The sequence below is a fragment of the Rhinatrema bivittatum genome, chromosome 7, assembly GCF_901001135.1.
Source record: "Rhinatrema bivittatum chromosome 7, aRhiBiv1.1, whole genome shotgun sequence".
NCBI classification, from domain to species: domain Eukaryota; kingdom Metazoa; phylum Chordata; class Amphibia; order Gymnophiona; family Rhinatrematidae; genus Rhinatrema; species Rhinatrema bivittatum.
This window is the reverse complement of record NC_042621.1, coordinates 274,185,261-274,212,629: the sequence shown is the minus strand read 5'-3', so window position 1 is coordinate 274,212,629 and position 27,369 is coordinate 274,185,261. Positions and strand designations below refer to the sequence as shown.

Here is a 27,369-nt window from a genome sequence, read left to right as displayed (position 1 = left end):
TACACTAAAAGTTTGTTTAACCTTTATACATATTAATGTTATCCCGAGGACCTTTGTGCCAGAACCTGTCAGTATATGTCATCCAGTGGGAATGACTCCATGAATCATTGATAGGGAGCTGCCTTTCCTACTTACCAAAAGCATTTATTCAGCCCAAAGGCATTTTCTTTAAGATTATCTGTACATGGTTTCTGCTGTGAGGTTTTGTTGCTATGGAAAAACACAAGTATAATGTCTCTGATTCAGTTTAATGTTAATGAACATTTAGCATATCATGGACTCGGCTACACTAACTATGTAACCAACTATGTGACAATAGAAATAATCAGCGTTAAGGCAGGCGAAGCCTTTACCATGGAGTAAGCCACGAAGGCAAAAGACCCTGTCTGTAGCTACTTGACAGGGGAAACTGAATGGCTTCTATCCAGCTTCACTTCATCTCCAAGTCTTCTTTACCGTGTGGGCAACTTCAAAGTTTGACTTTCAAAGTCAATATTTTCCCAATATACTTACTTCAAATTAAACCTTTATAAACCTATTGCCATGCACCCAAGTTTCTTGCTTTCTGTAAAAACTCTGTCACAGAAACTCATATTCTCTCACAATACTACCTGAACAACGTGGGCTAGATTTTAAAAGCCCTGCGCGTGTAAATCCTGCTGGATTTACGCGCGCCTATTTTGCATAGGCCGCCGGCGCGCGCAAGTCCCGGGGCTTCATAAAAGGGATGGGAGGGGGCGTGTCCGGGGTCAGGGGGCGGTCCGGGGGTGTGGCAACAGTTCAGGGGTGGTCCGGGAGGGCGGTCCCGAGTCCCCCGGCACTGCAGCCTGTGCTGGGGGATGCTGAGGTGTCAGGCGTAACTTGCACAACAAAGGTTGGGGGGGGGGGGATTTAGGTAGGGCTGGGGGTTGGGTTAGATAGGGGAAGGTGGGGGGACGCGGAGGGAACGGAGGCAGGCTGCGCAGCTCGTGCGCTCAGGCTGCCGATTTTGCGCGCGCCAACCCCAGATTTTATAAGATACGCGCGACTATGCGCGTATCTTATAAAATCCGGTGTAAGTACGCGCGCGCGTACGTTTTTAAGATCTACCTCTATATCTTTCCAACTAATGTTGTTGCCTTAAACTTTTTACCAACATCAAAATTTGTTGTGAGAATGGGTAGTAGTTTCATAGATTTTGAGGCTCTCTCCATGTTGCCTCCTTTAATTTAATCATTAACTACCCTCCAACCTCCATTTTTTATTCAAACAAATCTTTTAAAACTTTTAAGTTTGGCTCCAACATTAGACCATTACTTATAACTTGTGGCTTATTTTTCCTTTTTTTTAAAATTTTCCGTGTGTGCACACCTCTTAATTTTTATCACCGTCAGACTGTGCACACGGCGCTAGAGTCAGAAACGCAGAACACATCTTTAAGGCTATTTTATTGCTAAACATTGCCTGAAGTCGTATATTGCTATTACAAAATGTAGATTGTGTGGCTAAGTAAATGACTAATTATTTTATGTTGGACAGTCAATTAGAATTCCTACTTAATCTATGTTTTTATTGCTTAGCTTCATATGCAGTCCCTAAAAGACTCTTAATCATTTGTGTGACAGTTATGGATTCATAAAACTAGGTATGAAGATGAAACAATCCACAGATAAACAGGACCAGGTTTAAGATTTTGGCACCCTGAAGCAGAGTGCTACTGCAGCACCTCTGAAGCGTGCCAGCACATGGTCCTAAAACAAGCCGGGGGAGGCCCCTCCTTGGCCTGGATATCAGGCACCTTCAAAATCTGGCGCTCTAGGCAGTTGCCTATGCCTAAATTCAGGCCCACACAAAAATGCATAGCCAATGATGGGAAAGCTGCAGAGCGAACAGTGGAGTGCTGTGTGAGATAATAAGAAAAGGAAGTATGTTAGAGCTCTGAGAAATCTGAAAAGGTGTTTTTCCCATGAAAAAATTATTTTATAAATAAGACCTTCAGACTAGCCGACACAGGTGCTGCCCTAAGAGTGCCAGGTCACATCTGCTCAGGTACTAGTTAAAGATAAAGTCATGTGAAAATGAAAGAGTAAAATGTGCTCTCTCGAGTAGCCTTGTTTGGAAACAGGTACTTCACTGCTTAATGGTCTAATGATCTACTGATGCCAGAGAGCACAACTTGAGTTCTGGATTTAGTTCTTGCCACCCTAATGGACGATAGCAGAGTTGCTTACTAGTAACAGGTGTTCCCCTAGGACAGCAGGATGTTAGTCCTCACAGATGGGTGACATCGTCAGATGCAGCTTGGCATGGAAAACGTTTGTCAAAGTTTCTAGAACTTTGACTGGCACAATGAGCATGCCCAGTATGCCACTAACTGCGCGTCCATGCGGGGTCCCCTTTGTCTCGTAACAGAATTCACCAGCAAAAAATAAAATAACAAAAAGCAGGAAAACCCAACTCTGTGGGTGGGTTTTCCTGAGAACTAACATCCTGCTGTCCTAGGAGAACACCTGTACAGGTAAGCAACTCTGCTTTCTCCTACAACAAGCAGGATGGTAAGTCCTCACAGATGTGTGAATACCAAGCTACAGGCTGCTCCCGACAACGATCATGATCCACAGGCACCAAACTGGGTGCCAAAGGGCACAAAAATAATTGCGGTGCTGTGGGTAATATAGGAAGACAGCCTGAACCCGAACAATGGGCCCTAGGTAGGGAGAGCTGGGTTTAAGCCTGGAAGAGGTTGTGAAGGACAGATTGACTGAAGCTACTGTCATGTCGACCATCCTTGTCCAAGCAGAAGTGGGCAGCGAACGTGTGTAGGGAACTCCACGTTGCGTCCTTGCAGTTTTCGGCAACAGGAACCGCACGCAAGAGGACAACAGATGTCGCCATGGCTCTCACAGTCTGGGCTTTTACACGGCCTCCAAGCTGAAGGTCCTCCTGCGCACAGCAGAAGGAGATACAATCCGCCAGCTACTTGGACAAAGTTTGCTTGCCCTCTTCAAAGCCCAGCCTGTTCCTGTCAAAGGATATAAAGAGCTGCGAGGACTGCCTGAGTCCTGATGTGTATTTGAGATAGAAAGCTAGAACCCTCTTGCAGTGCAGTCTGTGCAGAGCCTGTTCTCCCTGGTGAGATTGAGGCCTTGGAAAAAAAGTGGACGGAATGATGTACTGATTAAGATGAAAATCAGCCACCACCTTAGGCAGGTACTTAGGGTGGGTATGCAAGAGCACCCTATCATGAAATAATTTTGTGTAGGAAGATACGTAACCAACACATGAAGCTCACTAACCCTGCGATCTGAAGTGATCGGCTTCAGGAAGATAACTTCCAGGTCAGGAACCTAAGATTGCAGGACTGCAAAGGCTCAAAATGGTCATGCATGAGCTGTGCCAATACTATGTTGAGGACCCAGGAAGCAACAAGAAGCTGAAGGGGGGACTTCAACTGAAGCAAACACCACAGAAACTGCCCCCACAATGGGTTGCACAGAGATAGGCGTACCACCCACACCTTGATAAGCGCTGATGGCACTCAAGTGGACCAAACCTGGGTTTGGTCCTCCAAGAGGTGCCACAGATAGTCAAGAATCTCGGCGTGGAGCAGGTGAAGGGATTCAAGTCATGACCCTCACACCAGATGGAGAACCTCCTCCACTTCAGAAGATAAGACTTCCTGTGGAAGGCTTCCTGGAAGCTACCAACACCTGAGACATGTCGTCAGAGAGGTCCAGGGGCTGCAGGGCTAGGCACTCAACATCCAGGTCATCAAGGCCAATGCTTGGAGGTTTGGATGGCGCAGCCTTTCCCAATCCTGTATGATCAGATCAGAAGAGGTCCCCAGATGAATGGGATCTCTGAACTGACAGGTCCCCAATAAGGGGCCATGAGAATCATGATCCCCTGGTCCTGCTGGAGCTTCAAGAGAGTCTTCATGATCAGTGGAAGAGGAGGATACACATATAGGAGACTCATGCCCCAATGTCGGGCAAAGGTGTCCAAGGCTGGAAGTCCGTCTGTCCTGAACAGGGAGCAGAATTTGCTCACTTTGCAATTGTATGGGGAGGCAAAGAGATCCACGCCCAGAGTTCCCCACTGGCAGAAGATCCGGACCGCCACTGCTGGATTCAGTGACCAGTCACGTGGCCGGAATGCTTGACTCAGATGGTCCACCACTACATTCTCTGTTCCAGCTCGGTACATCGCTCTCAGGAGCATGCCCTGCGACAGAGCCCAGGACCAAATCTCTACTGCCTCTTGACAGAGGAAGAACGACCCCATGCCTCCCTGTTTGTTGATGTATCACATTGCTTCCTGATTGTCTGTCCGGATCAGGACTGTCTGTGGGACAAATGGTCTCGAAACACCCAAAGGGCGTAGCGAATTGCTCGAAGCTCCAGGAATTGATCTGACAGATTCCTTAGCCGTCCACCCACCTTGCATGTGGAGGTCATCCACATGTGCCCCCAACCCAGGGGGGCGGCATCGGTGGTAAGCACCACCTGAGGCAGGGGAACCTGAAAAAGGATCCTCCCTGCTCCAGGTTGGATAGATCCTCCCACAGATCAGGGAGACCTGGAGAGGTGGCGTGACGCAGAAACCTGCTTTGAGGTTCTGGGATGCCTGCTGCCACTGTGACCGCAGAGTCCATTGCGTCCTGCGCTTGCACAGGCGGGCCAAAGGGATGATATGGACAGACGCAGCCATGTGATCCAAAAAATGAAGCAGCAGACTAGCAGAAATCTGTGGATGGCTGCGGACCAAACACGCCAGTGACAACAGGACAAGTGTCCGATTATGGGGCAGGAACGCCTTGGAATGAACTGTGTACAGACTGGCCCCAATGAAACCCAGGTTTGGTGACGGGCTGAGGTAGGACTTGGGGTAATTGATAAACTCAAAACCAATACGTTACAAGCTACAAATTTTTTTATTTTTGTGCATTCATTTGTTCATGACTGTGGGACCATCATAACACCTGCGGTTTGTCGGCAGTAAGCCTGAGTCTAAACCGCAACGGGTCACATTTAATCATCGGTCCTTTAGAGTCCTACTTTTATTATTATCCAACGAGTTTTTTTCTTCTTTTTTATATTTTTATAAGATAAATGTGAGACGGATATTTTTTATAAAATAAATGTCGGAGCTGCTTAATCCTATCCCCTATCCGACTGTGTGAACAGCGCTGGATTTTCCAATTACAAACAGTGACCCCCTCGTGGCCTCAATAAGGAAATAGAGTGGATTCACTTCATGTGAATCCACTCGTCTGCCAAATCAAACACACAGGTGCAGCATGGTGAATTGCATATAATCAGCTCAGATCTCGCGGCAATTCAGCAGAACGCAGACAAGAGGATCAGGCGGCAAAATGTGGTAAGTTGGCGCCTTGAAGCTCCAGCTTTCAAATCCATTTAGGGATGTGCATATATATATACAGTAATGTAATTGTGCGAAATCAGACATAAAGTATTCATGCATTGTGGTAAAAATGACCATATTTCTTGTTTTAACTATACTCTTAAAAGGTATTCAGTACCGTGTGAAAACGACGGAATTTAAACTTTTCACTTTCAAAGTTCAGGAAAATAGATTGCAGATACTACAACAGTCCCTGAAGCAGCTTGGTGCGAAACGTACGGACTGGACTACATAAGTGTCCTCTGGACCCGAAGCATGGTAACGCCATCTTCACGGATAAAAACATCCTCCTGAACAACTTGATCTCTAAAGCGCGGCAGTGCTATCGGCAAGTAAGGAAAGTACCGTCTCACATTTATTTTATAAAAAATATCCGTCTCACATTTATCTTATAAAAATATAAAAAAGAAGAAAAAAACTCGTTGGATAATAATAAAAGTAGGACTCTAAAGGACCGATGATTAAATGTGACCCGTTGCGGTTTAGACTCAGGCTTACTGCCGACAAACCGCAGGTGTTATGATGGTCCCACAGTCATGAACAAATGAATGCACAAAAATAAAAACATTTGTAGCTTGTAACGTATTGGTTTTGAGATAGTGTGGCTCGTTGCAATTTGATAATTAACTCGCCCTAGCTTGATGGTACCCTGTTATAGTGTCCATCAAGCTAGGGCGAGAGAACATAGTAGAAATGGCATCTTTGTGAGACTTTCCTCACTCCATGATGTCAAATCTTCACCAAGGTGTACTGTGCTGTTTTGTATGTCTCACTCTTCATGAGAAACTGGCCCCTAAACCACCACCAACAGCTCACCTCGACCTATTAGATGGCCCTCCTATAGAGATATAAATATTTCACTACTATGAACCTTGTAGATAGTGTCTCTCTCTCTCAGAAATAGGAGTTACTGCGGGGCGTGATACGTTTACTGCACCATGCGATAACACTGCTTCGCATTGGTAGTATCGCGTGGTGCAGTAATTCTAAAATTTACCTAAACATGTCCCTTTTTCTTTTCTATATATAATTTTCTCTTTATTGATTTAATGAAAATTACAAAGGATATTCACTAGAAATTAACATTACTAACATTTCTGCTTTAACAGCTTCTATTTAAAAAGAAACAATACTATTGATATTGATTTAGTGAAAGCAGCAACTTTAATTGTAACTTTTGTTTTAGAGCCTGATAGGGATTGGGTGTTAAGCATGTTCTTTAAACATCGTTTGGTGGAATTTTATAATTTAAAAGTTAGGGTATACCCAGATGTGTCGTAACAGACACAAAAAAGGAGGGGTCAATTCTTATTGTTAAGACTGAAGGTCCTACAGATAGGGGGGTTGTTTTATTGAAATATCCATGCAAGTGTTGCATAAAGTATAAAGATGTTTCTTATGTATTTTTGCTCCCTCGCAGTTATCTATTTTCTTAAGTGATAAAATGCCTTTGAATAAGGAGGTGTAGAAGATTATAAACTCCATTATAATGTGCAGGTCACTCTAAGAGAAACAGATTGCTGTAATCACTGCTTTTGTAAACTGCAAACTTGACTGTAATATATTCCTTAAATAATTTACAAACCTTAGATCAGACATATATTGTGGACTACTTATAGAAAAGAAAGGAATATTAATTCTTTTTGTACATAGTATTATGATTAATTGTTCAACTCTTTCTTTTTTGAACAAGAACATTTCTTGTAACGATTTGTTAAAAAATGGTTAAATAATGAATTTAAAAAGAAAAAAAAAAGAAATACTATATTTTGACCCCAAAATTCTGGTGGGGAGGAGTATAGTTTAGAGGAGTAAAAAGAAGAAAATAAAGAAATCTATAGCGCATCTTAGAGATTTCACACTTCTTTTACTCACTTTCAGAACTTTCTTGAATTGAGGGTATGGGCAATAATTTCTTCCTATTTTCTAGCAATAATTTAACTGTTCTGGTACAAAGAATACATAGGTCACATTTTCCAATCTCAAGATACACCTGCAAGAGTATCTAAGCATGAAATTAGCGTCCAAAGAGCAGGCTTCTTGCCTCAAAGGCTAGAAACCCTCTCCTCCCTTTCCTGGGGTACTTTTGCCAAATCTGGGAAGACGAACTGCTTTCCCCAGGAATTCTACTTCCATATTTGAAAATAATTTCTCTTTATCAATGTAACATCTTGCTCATATATAAAAGAAACAAGAAGGGGGCAAGATGGCGGCGTAGGCAGACGCTAGTACGCTGAGCTCTGCTGTTTTTGAATTCTTTTTTCTTGCAAAAATGCCCGCGAAAAGAAAGGGTAAGCTCCGTACCTATCCCTCAGACACGGAGCTTATGGCAGCACAGCGTTTGATTACAACCTATGCGTCGGCGAAGGTACTGGAAATTGGGGGAGCGAACTCCGCTGAGGGACCTACCGAGGAAGCACTGGTCTCTCTTGGAGAAGTGACTCTCAGCCCCCCAGTTCCTCGTAAACCCGAGATTGCTTCCCCCCCACACGCCCGGAGGCCGCCGAGACGCAGGCACATGATGTGCCATTGTTGAGCTCGGCGCAAGGAGGTCAGAGGGTGGCAGAGGAAGAAACGCCGGAGCAAGAACGAGAGGTCCCCGGAATTGTAGGGGCAGAAGCTGAGGATATGCCCCCCTTTTCTACCCCGATCTGGAGTGAGGACGATGGAACATCGAGAGGCGTTGCTTCTGCATTGGAGAGGGAGAGTAGCCTGGCCGGAATATCACCAGTATTGAGGGCGGGTGAGTTTGTAGCAAGACCCCGTTTTCAAATGCCGTCTAAGCCAGATAAAATCACCTTAGAAGCAATATGGGATATTATGGCGGCGTTAGTGAATGTGATTGGTAACTTTCAGGACAATTTGGAAACTGTTGAGCAGAAAGTAATATCATGTGAAACCCAGATAGAAGAAATTAAACCTAAGCTGGCTCTGATGGAGGTTGAAGTAAAGAAAAATCAGGACTGCAATGTAAAGATTATAAAAGATGTTACTATGATTTCTAGAAGGTTGGAATACATGGAAAATTACTCTAGACATTTAAACCTGAGATTTCTCAACTTTCCAAAAATTGTTGGGGAACTTCCGTATATAACATTGAAAAAGTACCTTGTTGAAAATTTGAAATTTCCTGAGGGAGAAATCCCCCAAGTGAATAAGTTATATTATATACCAACATCTAATAAAAATAGAAATGTTTTGCAAACTAATGAAGGGAATCTAACTAGATTCCTAGAGGATTCAACAATGGAATATTATGAAACAGTTACTCTAATGGTATCCTTCATCGTAGAAAAAGATTTAAATGATATAATGAAAAGGTACTTCAAGAATATTCAGAACCAGTTTCGGGGGGCAAATATTCGTGTATTTCCTGATTACGCTCCTATAACCCAAACTAGGAGACGTGAATTTCTTGTAATGAGATCTCAAGTCCTAGCTTTGGGTTTTTCCTATGTATTGAAGTATCCGTGTAAGTGTATTATTAGATCTGGGAAAGATATATATGCTTTCCAATATCCTGAACAGTTAAAATCCTTTCTGAACGCAAGGAGGGTAATAGTTCCCTCCATAGTTAAGCCCTAATATGGAACAGAAAAAAAAAATAGTACCTTTAACTACGTAAAGCTATTACTGCATGTTAGATATTGTTTTTGAACTTCCTTAAAAATTCTGTCCCCAAGCCATATATTTCATATGATGAAATGCAATAATGTATTAAATTGATGGGATGTTATTAAGTATTGTTGCAGTAATTGGTTTGATGTTTAGATTATTGCATTTTCTTTTCTGTAAGTAAGCTTAAAACTTGCTGTGATTTTGAAAATTTGAAAAATTAAAAATTAAAAAAAAAAAAAAAAAAAAAAAAAAGAAACAAGAAGAGTTGATCTTTCTATTATTTCAGATGTAGAGGTTTCTAAAAAAGCAGTCAAATTTTCCATATCGATGGATTGAGACACAGAATGTTCTCTTGTTCTAGTATAAGGAAGGAAATATACTCGATTAAACATAGGGATAATTTCTGGTGCAATATGCAAGACTTCAATCAAATACTTGCGGAGTGTTGATCTAGGCTGCTCTCCTAACACCTTAGGAAAATTTAGAAACCTTAAATTTAAATGTCTCACCTTATTCTCAGTTTGTTCCATTTTCCTGTTGAATATTTGTTGCTCTTGGATTAAAGCTGATTGTGTTTCTTGTATTCTCTTATCTTTATCCTCAAGTGCTTGAATTCTCTGCTGATGTTCCAGATATTTGGAGTTGAAGTCCTGGGTTGGAGTTTTTATCTTAGTGGAAACTGCATTTTGTTGCTGAGAATAAATTTGAAGCGCCATTCCCAGTTTGGCAACCAGTTCCCATACTGAGTCCAGCATTACTGTTGGTTTTATGAAGATAGGGTTCATGGCTCCCGGCTCTAGAGAAATCTGGTCAAACACAGTACCCGATAAACAATTTGAAGAAACAGTCTCTTGCATTCCTTCGCTGACCGTTTGCCTATCAGCCATTCTTCCCCCATCCAGGTCTTGATCTCCACTCCCTGCTCCCGCGGTGGCTCCCACCGTTTAGGTCCAGTTTGGCACTCACCTGGATCGAGAACGTCTGGAGTATCAGCGCTGGGGGTGTTCGTGACTCTGGAGGGCTTAAGGGGGTTTCCCCAGAGTAGGCCGCCACTCCTCCCACAGTCAACTCAGCGGGTTCACGCTCCTCCAATTTCTGAAAGCCTGCCGCAAGTTCAGTGATGGTTCGCTGTCCTGGAGGTAGGGGAGGGATCGCTGGCCTTTTCGCTGGCCTTTTCGCTTTGGAGTCATTTTTAGAAAAGGGTAAAGAAAACCAAAGGGTAACTTGGTCAGCATTCTGAAGCTTGCAGCTAGTGCGCCCCTTTTTCTTATCACAGGGTTATCAATGCGTTACTAATGCATTTTGATGAATCTAAGGGTTAAATAGCTTAAAACCAGATAGCCAATGAGTTTTAGGGAATTTTAGGGAGTTTTAGGGAATTTTTAGATTCTTGGACCTAGACTTGTTTTCCCATCAACTTAGCGTAAGCTTAGATTATCTTTTATTGTAGCCATTTCAAACACCCATAAATCCGAAATGTTAGAAGCTTGTGAGGTAGTAGTGAATTCAATATTTCCAAACTGATGATCTAACTCAGTCATTTTTGAAGAGGCATCTGAGAATTTTGAAAACAGTAATATAGTCTGAGATAATGAAAGCTCCATTCGTGAAATCTGCCTCCAAATGTCTCTTAATGAGATTTCCTTAGGCTCCGAAGCATCATCAAAGGGGGCAATTGAAAAAGAAGATTGGATCATGATAACCGGTATAGGAATTATAACTTTGAGAGCATTAGAAATACCATCAGAAACAAGAGCAGAATCTTAGGAGCCATCTAAGTTCAACATAGAACAACACTGAGTGGAAGCCCAGTTAGGGACAGAGATCACTGATGGTCCAATTGATTAGCCCCCAGTACCAGCCTTCAGGACTGCAAATCAGTCTCACCCAGTTCTAATTGTGAATATAGAGGCACAGAATGTGGTTGACAATCCCCTGGACTCAAAAAAGCATTCAAGGAATCCTGGGAAACATTGAAATCAGGGTTCAAACAAATCAATTGAGAATCCATTGGACTACTCTTTGGAATAGAGGTCATCTCGGGGAAACAAATCTCTCTTTCCTTTTCTTGCCCATGGCATTCTGGAGAAAAACGGCGAGAAGGGGCGTTAACAATGTCGCTTAAACATGCTTTTGTTTTGGACTTGGCATAGAAGCACTCCTGTACTTTATCCTGAAATGTCTGCATATCAGTACCCCTGACCATAAGAACATGCCATACTGGGTCAGACCAAGGGTCCATCAAGCCCAGCATCCTGTTTCCAACAGTGGCCAATCCAGGCCATAGGAACCTGGCAAGTACTCAAAAACTAAGTCTATTCCATGCTACTGTTGTTAGTAATAGGAGTAGCTATTTTCTAAGTCAACTTCATTAATAGCAGCTAATGGACTTCTCCTCCAAGAACTTATCTAATCCTTTTTTAAACACAGCTACACTAACCTCACTAACCACATCATCTGGCAACAAATTCCAGAGTTTGTGTGTTGAGTGAAAAAGAACTTTCTCCGATTAGTATTAAGTTCTGGACTTGATATCTATTGGGAGGAGGAATAGCCTAGTGGTTAGAGCAGCGGACTATGAACCAGGAGACCTGGGTTTGAGTCCTGCTGTCGCTCCTTGTGACCTTGGGCAAGCTCCTTTTCCCTCCATTGCCTCAGGTACAAAACTTAGATTGTAAGCCCTCTAGGGATAGGGAAATACCTACAGTACCTGAATGTAAACCGGTGTGATATCTCGATTGAGATCAAATGTCGGTATATAAAAATAATAAATAAAAAAAATAAATAAATAGTTCAAATGGTTTTGTACTGCTACCCATCTGTTAAGAATCTGTTTACTGTTCTTACTAATGCTCAGTTACAAGTTATTGTACACTTTTGTAAACCGTTATGATGGCTCAACCGAATAACGGTATATAAAACTCATCAAATAAATAAATAAATAAATAAATGTGCCACATGCTAACTTCATGGAGTGCCCCCTAATCTTTCTATTCACATTCACTTCATGGAGTGCCCCCTAATCTTTCTATTCACATTAACCCGTTCTAGACCTCTCATGATTTTAAAGACCTCTATCATATCCCCCCTCAGCTGTCTCTTCTCCAAGCTGAACAGTCCTAACTCTTTAGTCTTTCCTCATAGGGGAGCTGTTATATCTCCTTTATCATTTTGGTTGCCCTTCTCTGCGTCTTCTCCATCACTACTATATCCTCATGGGGGAGCTGTTCCATCCCCTTTATCATTTTGGTCACCCTTTTCTCTATACCTTCTCCATTGCAACTATATCCCTTCTGAGATGCAAGCCACATAACCATATTATATCGGCCCTACACTAACTATACTGGCTACCAGTCCCCTGCAGAACCAAATTCAAAAGTCTGATGCTGATTTTCAAGGTTCTAAGAGGAATGGAGTGGAGGAGTAGCCTAAGGGTTAGAGCAGTGGGCTGCGAACCAGGGAAACCAGGAATCACTCGTTATCTTGGGCAAATCACTTTACCTTCCATTGCCTCAGGTATGAATTTCAATTATAAGCTCTCTGGAGGCAGGGCAATACCTACAATACCTGAATGTAATCTGCTTTTAAGTTCCGAAAGGCAGAATTTAAATCAAATAAATAAATAGACCTGCTTACTTGAGGGAAAAGATGTCCCTATACATGCCTTCTAAGCCATTAAGATCCTCACTGGAAGTGTTGTGTTTGTGGCATTGTGGTCCCTTGGTCGCAATGGAGATGACTCCGCCCACAGGGAGGAGCCCCGTGGGGAACCACTGCGATAGGCTGACACAGATAGCAGACACAGTATGGATAGAATCTTTATCGTACTGCTGTAAATAGATGGTGAAAACGGGAAGGTAAGGCACTGATCCACGAAGTGCCAGTACGTTCAACAGGCTCAGAAGTATAGTCTCACCCAGATGTTCACAATAGGCAGGAGCCTGCAGTGCGGGTAACGCCGCGGCTGGTGGGTGGAGTTGGAGCGCCGGATCGTAGAGGTACTCACAGAATGAAGGCGTCTTCCTGGTGGTAGAATGGTGAGACCGAAGGTCCGTGGTGCAGGATATAAGGTAGATAGGCCCTCGAGAAGCGAGTACCCAAAGGTCCAATATCCTGAAAGTAGAATAGAGAGAAAGACTCCCGAGGAGCGGTTGTCTTAGTTAGTGAGGAACCCTGAAGGGAAGTTGGACGCGACAGACCCCCGAGGAGCGGGTGTCTAGAGCTTCTTGCAGGAGCGAGGCTCTTAGAGTGAAAGCGTCATCTAAGCGAGCAGCTTAGAGCAGTGAAGCGAAGTCTTTGCTAACTCAAGGTGGTAGCGGAGGCTAGATATACCCGGAGGTACTGACATCATGCGGTGGGGCCGCCCCCGAGGTTCCCGCCATGACGTGTATTTGAGCGTAGGAGATCTGCGCGCTCGCGGCCTTGGAGGCCACAGGAGTGAGCATGGTGGATGGGGACGCCCATGCTGGTTTGGAAGCGCCAAGGCCCTCGGCACCTGAGGCAGCCATCTTGCCCAAAGAGAGTGAAAGGGGAGAAAAAGAGGTAAGGCAGAGCGGTCTCAGCCGTCTGCGACTGATGAACACAACAGGAAGCCTGCTGAACAACTTCATCAACAAAAAAAAATAAAAATCTGGAGAACAGATACCCATCAATGATCTGTCTCAGGAACACCAACTATTCTATGGAACTCTCTCCCAGAGCAGCACCACCAAATTTATGACTAATCCCATGTCAGGAAACTGGTAAAAGCCTGGCTCTTCTGCCAGGTTTTTAATGCCAAACCCTTAACTGCCTCCACATTAGGAATCAGCTGAAACCCCCATATGCACATTAGAGTTAAAATGTCAGTGATTTTTTTTACTATGGTTGCGGCAGCTATATTCCTCCCCAATGGCTAAGGTGAGAGTGAATGGGGATTACAGTATGGAATTCCTACTCGAAAGAGGAACCCGACAGGGCTGCCCCCTTTCTCCCCTTTTGTTTGCCCTTTTTCTGGAGCCACTCACCACCAGAATCAGATCTGACCAAAACATTAAAAGCCTCAGGCTGAAGGAAACAGATTATAAAATCTCAATGTTTGCTGATGACATTATGCTCACCCTTTCGGACCCCTATAATTCGTTGGCAGGAATCATGAATGAGTTATCTTTATTTAGTAAAGTTTCAGGGTTCAAGGTAAATGCAGAAAAATCAGAACTGATAAATATTAATCTCCCTAACTTGTAAGTTAATATTATTAGTGATCAATTTCCATTCCATTGGGCTAAGTTCACTATTAAGTATTTAGGGGTCTACCTCAGCCCCAATATATCGGACTATTATACTAATAATTATGTACCATTATTGAGGACCATTGGGAGGGTCTTAGAAAAATGGGACAGAGTTCTACACTCATGGATGGGACACATTGCAATAATCAAAATGAATGTCCTTCCACATCTGCTATATTTGTTTAACACTCTCCCCGTATATATCTCAACAGCTATACTTTGCAAATGGCAGAAAAAGAAATATTACTTAATTTGGCGCCGTCGTCCCCCTAGCGTTGCACGCATCATCATGCAACACCACAAAAAACTAGGAGGTTTGGAGGTCCTTAATTTGATATTATACTACGTTGCATCTCAAGTTCGGGCTCTAGTTGATATACATCGACCGGATGGTAATAAATGCTGGAAGCAGATAGAACAGTCTACATTAGGGTCTATGCCCCTACAATCATTTTTCTGGCAACCTCGCTTATCTTGGCACCCGATAGATGTTGCTTGAAAGATACAGTGTATCACTTTAAAGGTATGGGCTAACTGGAGAGAGAAATTGGTTGGGAATTTTACATATTACTATTTCACAACACACAGTTTCCAGCCAGGCACCAGACTTCTTTATTCGCCAGCTGGCATTGCTCAGGGATAGAAACCATTATCTCCATGGATCAATTTACACAAAAATATTCTTTAGGAACAACATCTTTCCTAGCCTATGTGCAGGTCAAGCACTTTGTTAGCTCTAGATTACACAGGCAAATGATGCGCCCCACTAGATCTATTTCTGAGAATCTCTGCATTCACGCATCAACTATCAGAGGCTCCATATCCAAATTTTATGGGTTGCTCTTGATACCACCTTCGAGCACCACCACGTTCATCACCAAATGGGAGGCTGATTTGGGGGAACCATCAAGCCCTGAAACCTGGATTAGGATATATCTTCTCTCCAGTAAGTGTTTCATCTCCACTAAATTGCAAGAAAAGTGCTTCAAAATGATTTATAGATGGCACCTCACTCCCGAGAAACTTCATAGAATATATCCTACCCAATCGGCATTGTGCTGGAGGAAATGTGGTTCGGTAGGGTCATATATGCATATATGGTGGTCTTGTCCTAAAATTGCCTCCTGTTAGTTGATGGTTTTCGATTGGCTACACCTCTATTCTTAAAGTAAGCTTTACCCCAGGCATGAGCTCGGTGCTGCTCAACTTACCTGTTCCAGGGTTATCCACAATACACCACAGATTTTGTCTACAGGTGTTTATCTCCACACGCCTTACAACCGCTTCCTACTGGAAATCGGAGAACACTCCGGTAATGTCAGAGGTTCTGAGTTGTGTCTATGCTACAAAACGTTTCGATTTTCTCACATCAATTAAGAATAATCAATTAAGAATTATTTTATTTATGATTGACTCACAATTTATTTATTGTGGCTATAGGCTTGCTGTTGTTCCTTAATTCCAATTGTTTCTAAAATGTTCAATGGTTTATATGCACCGTTTATTGTATCGCCTCCTAGCGAAAGTTAAGTTCTTTGTAAACCGGTGTGATCTATATCCTTTATAGGAATATCGGTATATAAAAATTCAAAATAAATAAATAAATAAATAAATAATCGCCTTGCCATCTTTCATAAAACTTGGAAGCCACTCTCTGTTCTAGATAATTAGGAGTGGCTAGCTGATTATATAATAATGTGAGCTTTGTTTGCCTACTAAATGTATTACCTTCTACTCTTATTACCCTTTTTTCTTTTTCTTCTCACTTTTCTGAATAAAGCCTCATAATGAATGTCACCTATGCATTCGGACCATCAGAGCCTATATGTTATTAGATTTAAAATGTATTTTTTTTTACTTAACGTCGCATATCGTATGCTCACACAAGCTGGAAGCTTATAGTTTCTTATATCATTTAAAATGTAGCAGAAAATGGGTGGGAGGGGGTGGGAAGGGATGGATGCTAAACGCTTTCTTATGTAACCAGTTTGTCATTACACTTTGGCTGTAAAAGCGTTTTAATGTTTTCAAAATCCAATAAAATGTTAATAATTAAAAAAAAAAAAAGTCAGTGATAAACTGCCTGAAACCATTCTGAATGCGTTAAACGGGCTGCTACAATTTAATGTTTCACTGGGAGATTCACTTATTTTATTTAGATTCCATATTAGCTGCTACCACCGAAGAAAGAGATCTAGGCGTCATAGTGGATAACACATTGAAATCGTCGGTTCAATGTGCTGCGGCAGTCAAAAAAGCAAACAGAATGTTGGGAATTAGAAAGGGAATGGTGAATAAAACGGAAAATGTCATAATGCCTCTGTATCGCTCCATGGTGAGACCGCACCTTAAATACTGTGTACAATTCTGGTCACCGCATCTCAAAAAAGATATAATTGCGATGGAAAAGGTACAGAGAAGGGCTACCAAAATGATAAGGGGAATGGAACAGCTCCCCTATGAGGAAAGACTAAAGAGGTTAGGACTTTTCAGCTTGGAGAGGAGATGGCTGAGGGGGGATATGATAGAGGTGTTTAAAATCATGAGAGGTCTAGAACGGGTAGATGTGAATCGGTTATTTACTCTTTCGGATAATGGAAAGACTAGGGGGCACTCCATGAAGTTGGCATGTGGCACATTTAAAACTAATCAGAGAAAGTTCTTTTTTACTCAACGCACAATTAGACTCTGGAATTTGTTGCCAGAGGATATGGTTAGTGCAGTTGGTATAGCTGTGTTTAAAAAAGGATCGTATAAGTTCTTGGAGAAGTAGTCCATTATCTGCTATTAATTAAGTTGACTTAGAAAATATTACTAGCAACGATAACATGGAATAGACTTAGTTTTTGGGTACTTGCCAGGTTCTTGTGGCCTGGTTTGGCCTCTGTTGGAAACAGGATGCTGGGCTTGATGGACCCTTGGTCTGACCCAGTATGGCATGGTCTTATCTTCTTATTTTTAAGTTTAGTCATTAGGATTTTGCTGAGATGGTCATTATTGTTGATTTAAGTTTAGTTCTTACTGTGCAACAGCACAATTGGATCTAAATACTGTGTCATATTTAGCCTTCTGGTTACGTATGTTCCGTCTCATAGTGATGTACCGCCACATTTATTCGCATAGTCTTATTTACTCATCTTGCTACTCTATTACATTAATTGGCTGAAATGTAAATATTGCTCTGTTCTTTCTCTCCCCTCTTCCAGTTCCAAGTTAATTTTTCCCTGTTTTATTGTAACTTTCTCACATCCTTTTTCTGATTCCCTGTATTTAAAAGTTCAAGGTTCTTATTGAGAATATTGTTTATTACGCTACGTTATGCTTTTCACACTTTGTTAATTGTAAACCGGGTTGATGTGATGCCTGTCATGAAACTCGGTATAACAAAAACAATAAATAAAATAAATAAATAAATAAAATATTAAGCTGCTTATGATCTCTGATTATAAACTGCTATTCTAATGTTTTGTGCCCCACCTTGGATGAATTCCTTATTCAAAAAAATGGGTAATAAATCCAAAGAACAAATGAACGAACATGTAATGTTACTAATGGGTTAGCAATGAGAAGCTACCCATTAGTAACCAGAAGTATGAAGTATTCAACAGGACTCTTTTATACATGGAATTTAAGATTTCAGTTATGAAACCAGTAAGATGGTATTTCATAAAATAGGGGAAACATATTGCTCCATTGTTGAATGATGTACAAAAATGGTGACGTTCCAGTAAAATGGTTACAATTTCTGATGGATAAGAAGATAAGGTGTGTCACACACATTTTCTTTAAACAATGTTTTTTGTTGGTTGTACTGCCAGCAACTAGACATGAAGATGTTCTTCCCCTGGACTGGATTTAGCAGTTGGAAGGTATATGAATGCTTAGGGGAAAATATTGTGGTCAATTTTTGTACCTTTGATTTCCTGAATTGACTTTTGATCGTAGTGTTAAAGCTACATTAAAAAATTAAACTGTGGGTTGGGAAAGCTGCAGGGAGTGAAAAGGGAAGAGCTATATACACTAGAGACAAAGCCTTCTCACCTGTAACCAGGGTCCATGGGCCGCGTAAGGATGCTCTTCTGTTGCAAAGGCTCCTTCTACTCCAGTAGACACAAATGTGATTGCTGTGTCGCCTGTAATACTCTTATACGTAAAGTGCCGTCCGTGTAGTAGCCTGCCCCTGGGGGAAGGGTTAAAAAAAGAAAAAAAAAGATAGATAATAAAAACAGCAGAGCACAGCAAGTCACTAACAGAAATCTGTATCCTTAAGTTCCCTGGGAAGAAACAAACAGTTTGATAGGTTTGCAGTCCTGATATTCTAAGAAAGAAACCAAACAAAGAATAAAAATAAAAATAAGCAAGGCGGTATCAAGGATCAAACTTTTATAGCCGTCCCTCGCCCTCTTTCCTCATCAGGTGTTTGGTTAAATGCGGGCTCAGTTCTGGCTCATTTCCGAAGTCAAACAATGCTACAGCGAGACCAATGCAGATCCTTCATATTTAAAAAAAAATTAGAGTGTTAATTTTATCTGGTTATCTAGCAAAGTTGTTCAACACACAACTATTCTCTAAATAATAATGTAAATAAATATAGCCCCTGCTACCATGGTCACCTGTGGAGTGGACAGCATCCCAATGATGTTAGTCCTTCCAATATGGGCCCCTCAGGGCTGAGGCAGTGGCACTGATATTACCCCATTACAGTTGGACAAACCACTGATCACAGGGCAGAGCTAAGACTACAACCCAGGATTCTCTGCCCCATAGCACTGGCAATGCTGAAGAAGAGCCAGCGTGGGAAAGAGATTACAGAGGCTTCGGTCTTAAACAAATGTGCAGAAACCTTTCGCTTTCCTGCCTGTCTACATCATCATTAAAAAAAACAAAAAAAAAACCCCAAAAAACTGGATTGTGGATCTTCAACTTCTGTTTCACAAACTGAGAAAAACTGTTTTTTTCAAGAATATTTATCTATACCTTAAAAAAAAGAATCATCAAGTGTGAAAACAGAGGACAAGTGAGACTACGAGAACATAAGAACCACAGGAAAGGAGTCAGGAGAAATACTTAAATGTGAAAGGTTTTAGGGAACACCATTGCTAGGTGGGGGGAAGCTGACAAACATGGGCGGCATGGCTGCCTTTCAACCAAATAACCCCTACGTTCAAAGGCAGAAGGGATGCACGATTTATTTTCTGGTTGTTGCAGAGCGAGCTGTGCATTCCGACAACACATATAACCTGCAGGGCAGAGGCACAAACCTTAGCTTCTGAAGATATCAACCACACAGTTTGTTTTTTGTTTGCACTGAAACCCCCCCCCAAATGAAGACAATAATTCCTAGTCACAAATCGAGCAAGGCCTACACGGTGCTTTCAGCAGCCTCAGGTTAGATAGATAATATTCTGCCTACCTTTAATGTGTGTTAACATGCGAACAAGCACGTTCTGAAAGCTCGTTTCCTACACGCATTCATTACGCGTATTTATACATCTTTACCAGTTTATCTTCCCAAAATTGCTCTATGCTGATTCTTACTTTATTTTAACCAAAGAAAGGAAAAGGAGACATAAATCCTTACCCCCCCCTGCTATCTAGACTTGTTTTATATTCCTCTGTGCTTATCTCAGGCTCTCTTTTGCCTCCTACACACGGGCCAATCCTGTATCGTGCGGTAGGAAGAGCTGCGTTAGTGCCTACGGCACCCGCGGTTACCGCCCGCACAGAGCAGCTCACCTACCGCGCGATCCTGAAGCCTAATTATATGTAAATGTAAGCCGCGTCCGAAAAGCCTTAGTCCCGCGCAACCCAGGATACTGGATAGAGCGCCTATACAGGATCCTGGGTGCGCGGGCCTAAGGCTTCACGCCACGCTGGTATCTGTCATTTCAAATGTCATTTGAAATGACAGATACCAGGAAGCAACGGCGGCGACAGCGCAGAAGCAACGGCGAAAGGACTTTTCAGTGTCCCCCCTCCTCTCGGAGCAGGGCGCGAAAAGCTGCCTTGCTCCGGGAGGAAGGGGGACACTGACAGCGACGAAGCTTTCCCCCAGCCCGGACACCGGCGAAGCCAGAAGACAGCGGCGGAGAAACGGCGACACGACTGTCAGTGTCCCCCCTCCTCTCGGAGCAGGGCGCGAAAAGCTGCCTTGCTCCGGGAGGAAGGGGGACACTGACAGCGACGAAGCTTTCCCCCAGCCCGGACACCGGCGAAGCCAGAAGACAGCGGCGGCGAAACGACTGTCAGTGTCCCCCCTCCTCTCGGAGCAGGGCGCGAAAAGCTGCCTTGCTCCGGGAGGAAGGGGGACACTGACAGCGACGAAGCTTTCCCCCAGCCCGGACACCGGCGAAGCCAGAAGACAGCGGCGGAGAAACGGCGAAACGACTGTCAGTGTCCCCCCTCCTCTCGGAGCAGGGCGCGAAAAGCCGCCTTGCTCCGGGAGGAGGGGGGACACTGACAGCGGCAAAACTTTCCCCCAGCCCGGACACCGGCAAAACTTACAATTTTGCAGCCATGAGCCACGAGCAGGAACGCGAAGATCTGGCTCCGATAGCTCCTCCCGACAAGATGGCCGCCTGCACGGGGAAAGAGTACAATTGGCCGCTCAAGACGTGATGTCGTGACGTCACGTCTTCAGCGGCCAATTGCACGCTTTCCCCGTGCAGGCGGCCATCTTGTCGGGAGGAGCTAAGGCAGGCCAGATCGTGTTCGTGCTCGTGGCTGCAAAAAAGTAAGTTTTTTGCCGGTGTCCGGGCTGGGGGAAAGTTTTGCCGCTGTCAGTGTCCCCCCTCCTCCCGGAGCAAGGCGGCTTTTCCGCCCTGCTCCGAGAGGAGGGGGGACATTGACAGTCGTTTCGCCGTTTCTCCATCGCTGCTTGTGCGCTGTCAGTGTCCCCCCTCCTCCCGGAGCAAGGTGGCTTTTCGCGCCCTGCTCCGAGAGGAGGGGGGACACTGACAGTCGTTTCGCCGTTTCTCCGCCGCTATCTTCTGGCTTCGCCGGTGTCCGGGCTGGGGGAAAGCTTCGCCGCTGTCAGTGTCCCCCCTCCTCCCGGAGCAAGGCGGCTTTTCGCGCCCTGCTCCGGGAGGGGGGAGAAGAGACAAGCGGCGAAACAACTTACTTGCACGGGGGAAAGCGGTCTCCGTGGCAGCCCCAGTCCTCTCCCCTCCTCCCGAAGCCAAAAAAAAAAAAAAAGCTTTTTTTTTTGGCTTCGGGAGCAGGGGAGAGGACTGGGGCTGCCACGGAGACCGGCACCCATGATCGCGGCCGGGGCAGGTGAGCGGGGGCTGGGGGAAAGCTTGCCACCTACCCTGACCCCTGCCTCTACCGCCTGGGTCAGGGTAGGCGGTAAGTTTGCAGGTTAAACGCGCGACAAAGCGGCAGGGAAAGGTAGCGTTAGTCGGGGCGCGGGTTACGGGATGCTAGGGGAATAGCTAATTCGCTCGTTTGCATGCAATATCGCGCTAATTCGCTCGTTTGCATGCAATATACATGCCGCGGGCGGAAGGGGTTACCCGGGGAATTTAGGACGCGGTAGGAGTAGGTTAAAGGGGATTCGGGATCGCAGGAAGGGCTAACGCGGCCGGAACGTGAGTTAAAAGCGGCTTAGGAGCAGGGTAAATGCAGCCGCACTTTACAGGATTGGCCCGACAGGGAAGTAATTCCATGCATCCACCAACCTCTTCTGCTAGGAAATATTTTCTAATGTTACTACTCCCAGTCAGTCTCCTACCATGGATCTCTTGTTCTAGAACCTTCTTTTCCACAAAGTACAATGTTCCTTTTGCATGGAATTCATCTTTATTTATTTTTTTAAATCAGATTTGCATGCTTCTCCCACTACCTGGTTTGTGGGTTACTAGACTGTGTCCATACTGCATTCCCCCCACAGCATCAGATGGACAGCTTCATGACACTCATGATTAGAGCAACCCAAGAAAGCAAATCAAACAGAAAGAAATCACTTCACAAGTGACATTTCTCCACACCATGAGAGAGCAAGCATTCTTCCCAATAATTTTCTGTAAATCTTTGTAAATTAAAAATCATTTTTGTTTTGTTTTTTTTTACACAGAATTCCAATTCGTAATAATAAGGCTTAATTTCCTATTTGTCATCTATGCTTGTTATTTTTTCCCAAACCAATTTAAGCTGATGTTCAAACTGTGACATCACAAAATACAAACGAACAAAGGTTAGCTGCGCTATTTAATGCAGAAGGATCTGTGCTCACCCGCTCCCCATCTCAGCCCACTCAAACCTGCCACCGCAGAACTAAGCACAAAACGACTATCCCCTTCCAAGAGAACAAGTGACCCGATCCATATGGAAGAGCTGAGGAACTACAGTCATTTTAACTGGATTTTATGCACACCTTACACAGAAAGGCTGAATTAGCCCAACTGTGAAACCGGGGAGCATTAACACCAATTGTCAAGGTCTGATAACAGCTGCTAGTGTTCACAAGCTTGTGCTAAATCAACCCTTTTGTGAGTCACTGGGCAATTACAGTAGGTGTGTTCTGCATATGCACAAGGAATTCTCACTCTTTACTGATCAGAGGAAATGGGACCCTTTTAAGATGAAGGCAGTCACACTGCTGGGACAGTCTCCAGAAATGCAGATCTAAACTGAGCAATCTAAAACCCTAACTAGCATTAAGCTAAGGTTAGAAGTATATGTAGGAAGAGGAAGGGGGTTGTGCCAGGAAATATGGCAAAGTATGATCCTTGCTATATTTCTGTTGTTTTAACTCCAAATCCTCAAGTCTGCTTCCAGGTAACTATTTAAAATAAAATGCACTTTCCCCCAAATCCTCGTTTGCCTGCAAACTTCCCTTCGTTATTTTTTTTTAACTCTTTATTTAGAATTTTTTACATTACATTACAATAACAAGTTTGACAGAAATCAAGGTTTAATATAAAGAACAAAGGATATCAAAGAACAATGAAGAAAAAGAAAGAAATATATACTTAATAAACCTCTTCTAAGTCCTCAAGAAGGAAAAAGGAAAGACAAGAGATAATGCAAATAAAAAAATTAACATCTCATAGAAAAATATGCTGAACAAGAGTAAAAATATTATAGTTGTCTCGACAGTGAAACTCAAAAGTCGATAATGGAAGCATCAACATCTGTTATCCAAAAAGGCCTTCAGCTGATTAGGTGCAAAGAAAATATAAGCATTATTCTGAAGTTTAACCAGCATTTTGCTAGGCATCTTTAAACTTTCCTTCATTATTGAAGCTAACATTTCCTAAAGCAGTTCTTAAAAACCCAGAGCCAGCATTTCACAGTCCCTTTTAAGAGTCCAATCAGGAAGCGAACAAATGAATGCAAGTCTCATATTTTTTATTTGCCACTTGTAAGGTAAAGGAATTCTGAATGCCTATGAAAGAGGTACGAATGGACAGTAGTTAAAGCTGAAGCCTCGATGCTTGGTACCAGTGCTCACAGCTTCCAAACACGTGCTACTTTGACCTGGCACGTCAGGCAATGCGCAGGCTCACCTTAAACACAGTGGAATCAGCGTTCCCGATTCCTGATTGAATTTCAAATGCACGCTCTCGAGCTGTCTCGTGCGAATTAGCTCATGAGGAATAATGGCGGCTGAGCTTTCGCTTTCTAAACTGTCTTTTCGACTTCTGTGAAAATAAAAGAATAAATACAAATTAATGATTGGCAGCTAGATATAAGCCGTGCGCCACAGGAGTTTAATCATCATGCAGCATTAGGGTTTACTGCAAAGGGCTCCTGTGGGAAAGAAGGCTTCAGACACCAGTAATTAAGATCTACTGTGTACTTTGGCCTAGGACAAATTAAACCAGCACCGTTCATGCTTGTTTTATCAAAATACATGTCAATCATAATACAAAAAAATGATATGAAACTGAACATTTTTCTATCTGTACTTAAAGATGCCTAAAACCCACATACACTTCTCAGCTGGTAACTACAAGTACCTTGTTTGTGCTTTTCACATATATAAATTCCACTCAAAACTTATTACAAAAGTACAAAGTTTTAAATCTGCAGTAGTGTACGTATACATATACATTTTCTACTTTTGCTCTCTATGAACACATGTGTGTATAGAGAGCAAGAGTAGAAAATGTGTGTGTGTGTGTATATATATATATATACACACACACATATATACATATATATATACACACACACACACATATATATATATATATATATATACACACATATATATATATATTACACACACACACACACACATATATATATATATTACACACACACACACACACATATATATATATATATATATATATATACACACATATATATATATATTACACACACACATATATATATATATATATACAAGCCGTAAAGCCCGTTAAAACGGGCTACATCCCTCTGTCTCTCACCTCCCCCTCATTCTCTCTCCCCTCACTCTTCACCACCCCCCTCCCCCACTCCTCCCCACCCTCCCTCTCCTCTCACTCAGTCCCCCCTCTCCCTCACTCCCTCCCACTCAGTCCCCCCTCTCCCTCCCTCCCACTCACTCAGTCCCCCTCTCCCTCCCTCCCACTCACTCAGTCCCCCTCTCCCTCCCTCCCACTCAGTCCCTCCCTTCACCCACCTCCATTTCCTCCCGGCGCCGTAAGCGCGACTTCCCGCAACCCTCACCCGGCTCCATTAACTCCTCCCGCTCCTACCGGCAGATCTCGGGGGGGTCACTCCCGCGCGCGCGGCAGTGACCCCCCCGAGATCTGCCGGCAGATCTGGGGAGGAGAAGCAGCGGCACCGCGCGCACGGCGCCGCTGCTTCTCCTCCCGCTCCTGCGGCCCCACCGCCATTTTTTTTTCTGATCGACATCCTTGCCCGCGCATTTGCGGGCCGTCGGTCACAGGCCATTTATAAGGTAGATATATATATATACATACACATACACACCCCCACACATATTTCATTTATTTAGAGGTCTTGTATACCGTCATTCCAAGTAAAATCACTAGTTCACCACAGTTCATGACATTAAATTCTTAAGTATTAAGGAACACTGACTACATCGATAACATACACCATTATTAGTTACCGGGCAATGCGTAGAGTACTCGGGTGGTAGCTTGGGAGGGTATTATGGAGAGAGAAGGGAGTATAAGGGTGAAAATGAGAAGAGAGTTAGAGTGAGAAAGTAATCATTCAATCAGTTTATGTTGAGTTATATGCATTTTGGAACAGTCATGTTTTCAGGTCTTGTTTGAATTTCTTCTGGTCAGTTGTGGTTCTTAGTTCTTTTGGCATGGTGTTCCAAAGTTCAGGTCCTGCTATAGATATTGTCCTCTCATTTGCAACAGGTGGGAGGTTTGTAATTTATGGATCGAGAGGAGACTTATTTTGTGATTTATTTATTTATTTAAACTCTTTTCTATACCGTCGTTTGGTCGTGTACCATCACAACGGTTTACAGAGAGGCACATATTTTTAATGTTCCGCTGAGGAAATGCTATCTTACTTAGTGCCAGGATAGTTTCAGTTACATATTTCAAAAATATAATCTATATGCAAGGTGACATGGATCTTATCCATATGTATGATTAATAGGGTAATCATATCGGTATAGTGCTTTAAACTGTCTATCATTAGAATTAACGTATGAGAGAAAATAATAAAATATGCAATTACGCATTTGTGTGATTCTCTATGCTGTGTGTTGATGTTCCGTTGACTGATATTTCTTATTCTCCGTTTTCACTATAAAAAGCTTTTTTGAAAAGCCAGGTTTTTAAACTTTTTTTTGAAGAGTTTTAAATCTCTCTGTGCTCTAGTTTCCAATGGCATTGTGTTCCACAAAATTGGTCCAGCTAGGGATAGAACTCGCTCCCTAACTTGGGTCAGTCTGGCTGAAGGGATGGTTAGAAGGGCTTTATTGGCTGATCTGAGATTTCTCTGGGGGACATGTAAGCGTAGTGCTGTGTTTAACCACTCTGCTTTTTCTTCATTAATTAGTTTGTGAATTGTGCAGAGTGTTTTATATTGAACCGTTTGTTCTATTGGTAGCCAGTGAAGTTAGACAAGTGTTTGAGTGATGTGATCTCTTTTAGTTTTACCGGTAAGTACTCTGGCAGCAGAGTTTTGTAGGATTTGGAGTGGTCTTATAATTGAATACGGTAACCCAAGAAACAGTGTGTTGCAGTAATCTGTGCTGGCGAATTTAAGTGCCTGTAATATTGTTCGTGTTAGGGTTAGTAAGGGTTTCAGCCTTCTGAGGACCATAAGTTTGGTGTAACCTTCTTTAACCTTCAGTGTTATGTGTTGTTTAAAGGCTGAGTTCCGTGTCGATTATTACACCTAGGTTTTGAGCTTTCTTGGCCAGGTCTACTGTTTTATTATTTTTAAGTTTGATTGGGGTTTGAGTTAACTCAAGGTTTTTTCATTCTAGATGTATAAATTCAGTTATTTCTATGTTGATTACTAGTTCCATTTGGTTTAGCAGTTTAATTATATCTAGATACATCATTACTAGGTTTAATGTTTTTTCGATTGTTTCATCTACGGGTAAAATTAGTTGAATGTCTTCGGCATATATGTAATGTGTGATACCTAGTCCGGCCAGAAGGTGACATAGTGGTAACAGGTAGATATTAAATAAATAGTGTCGCCGAAGTGAAGATCCCTGGGGTACTCCTGTTTTTAGTTCTATCTTGTCTGATAATGTGTTCTGTACTTATTTATTTTATTTATTTAAGATTTTTATATACCGGCATTCATGATACAATCACATCATGCTGGTTTACATATAAACAGGTGTGTACAATGAACAACTAAGTAACCTGGAAGTGTAGAAGGAGGCAGTTACAAATAACAAGGATGATAGAACTGGGAGAAGAGAAATAAAGGAGAGGATAACATTAGCTATAGATATTTACATTAGCTATAACATTAGCTATAGATATTTACATGGAGAAGAGGTTGACCTGGCTGGGTAACGTATGTTTGAAGGTGTGAGAGATTAATTGGTGTCCGGGAATGCTTGTTTAAACAGCCTGGTCTTAAGTCTTTTCCTGAATGTTGGGAGGCTGGGTTCTTGTCTGAGATCAGG

The 27,369-nt window shown here is 42.8% G+C and overlaps 1 protein-coding gene across 2 annotated transcripts in view; it reads right to left on the bottom strand.

Annotated features, from left to right (window-relative positions):
• The window catches only part of SUFU (SUFU negative regulator of hedgehog signaling), a 268,510-nt gene that overhangs the window by 51,868 nt on the left and 189,273 nt on the right, over window positions 1–27,369 (bottom strand). For both annotated transcript variants that reach the window (XM_029610267.1, XM_029610268.1), the window contains exons 9-10: window positions 23,801–23,935; window positions 18,333–18,471 (exon numbers count right to left, since the gene is read on the bottom strand). In XM_029610267.1, coding sequence (XP_029466127.1) covers window positions 18,333–18,471; window positions 23,801–23,935 — 274 coding nt within the window. The remainder of the gene's footprint in view (window positions 1–18,332; window positions 18,472–23,800; window positions 23,936–27,369) is intronic.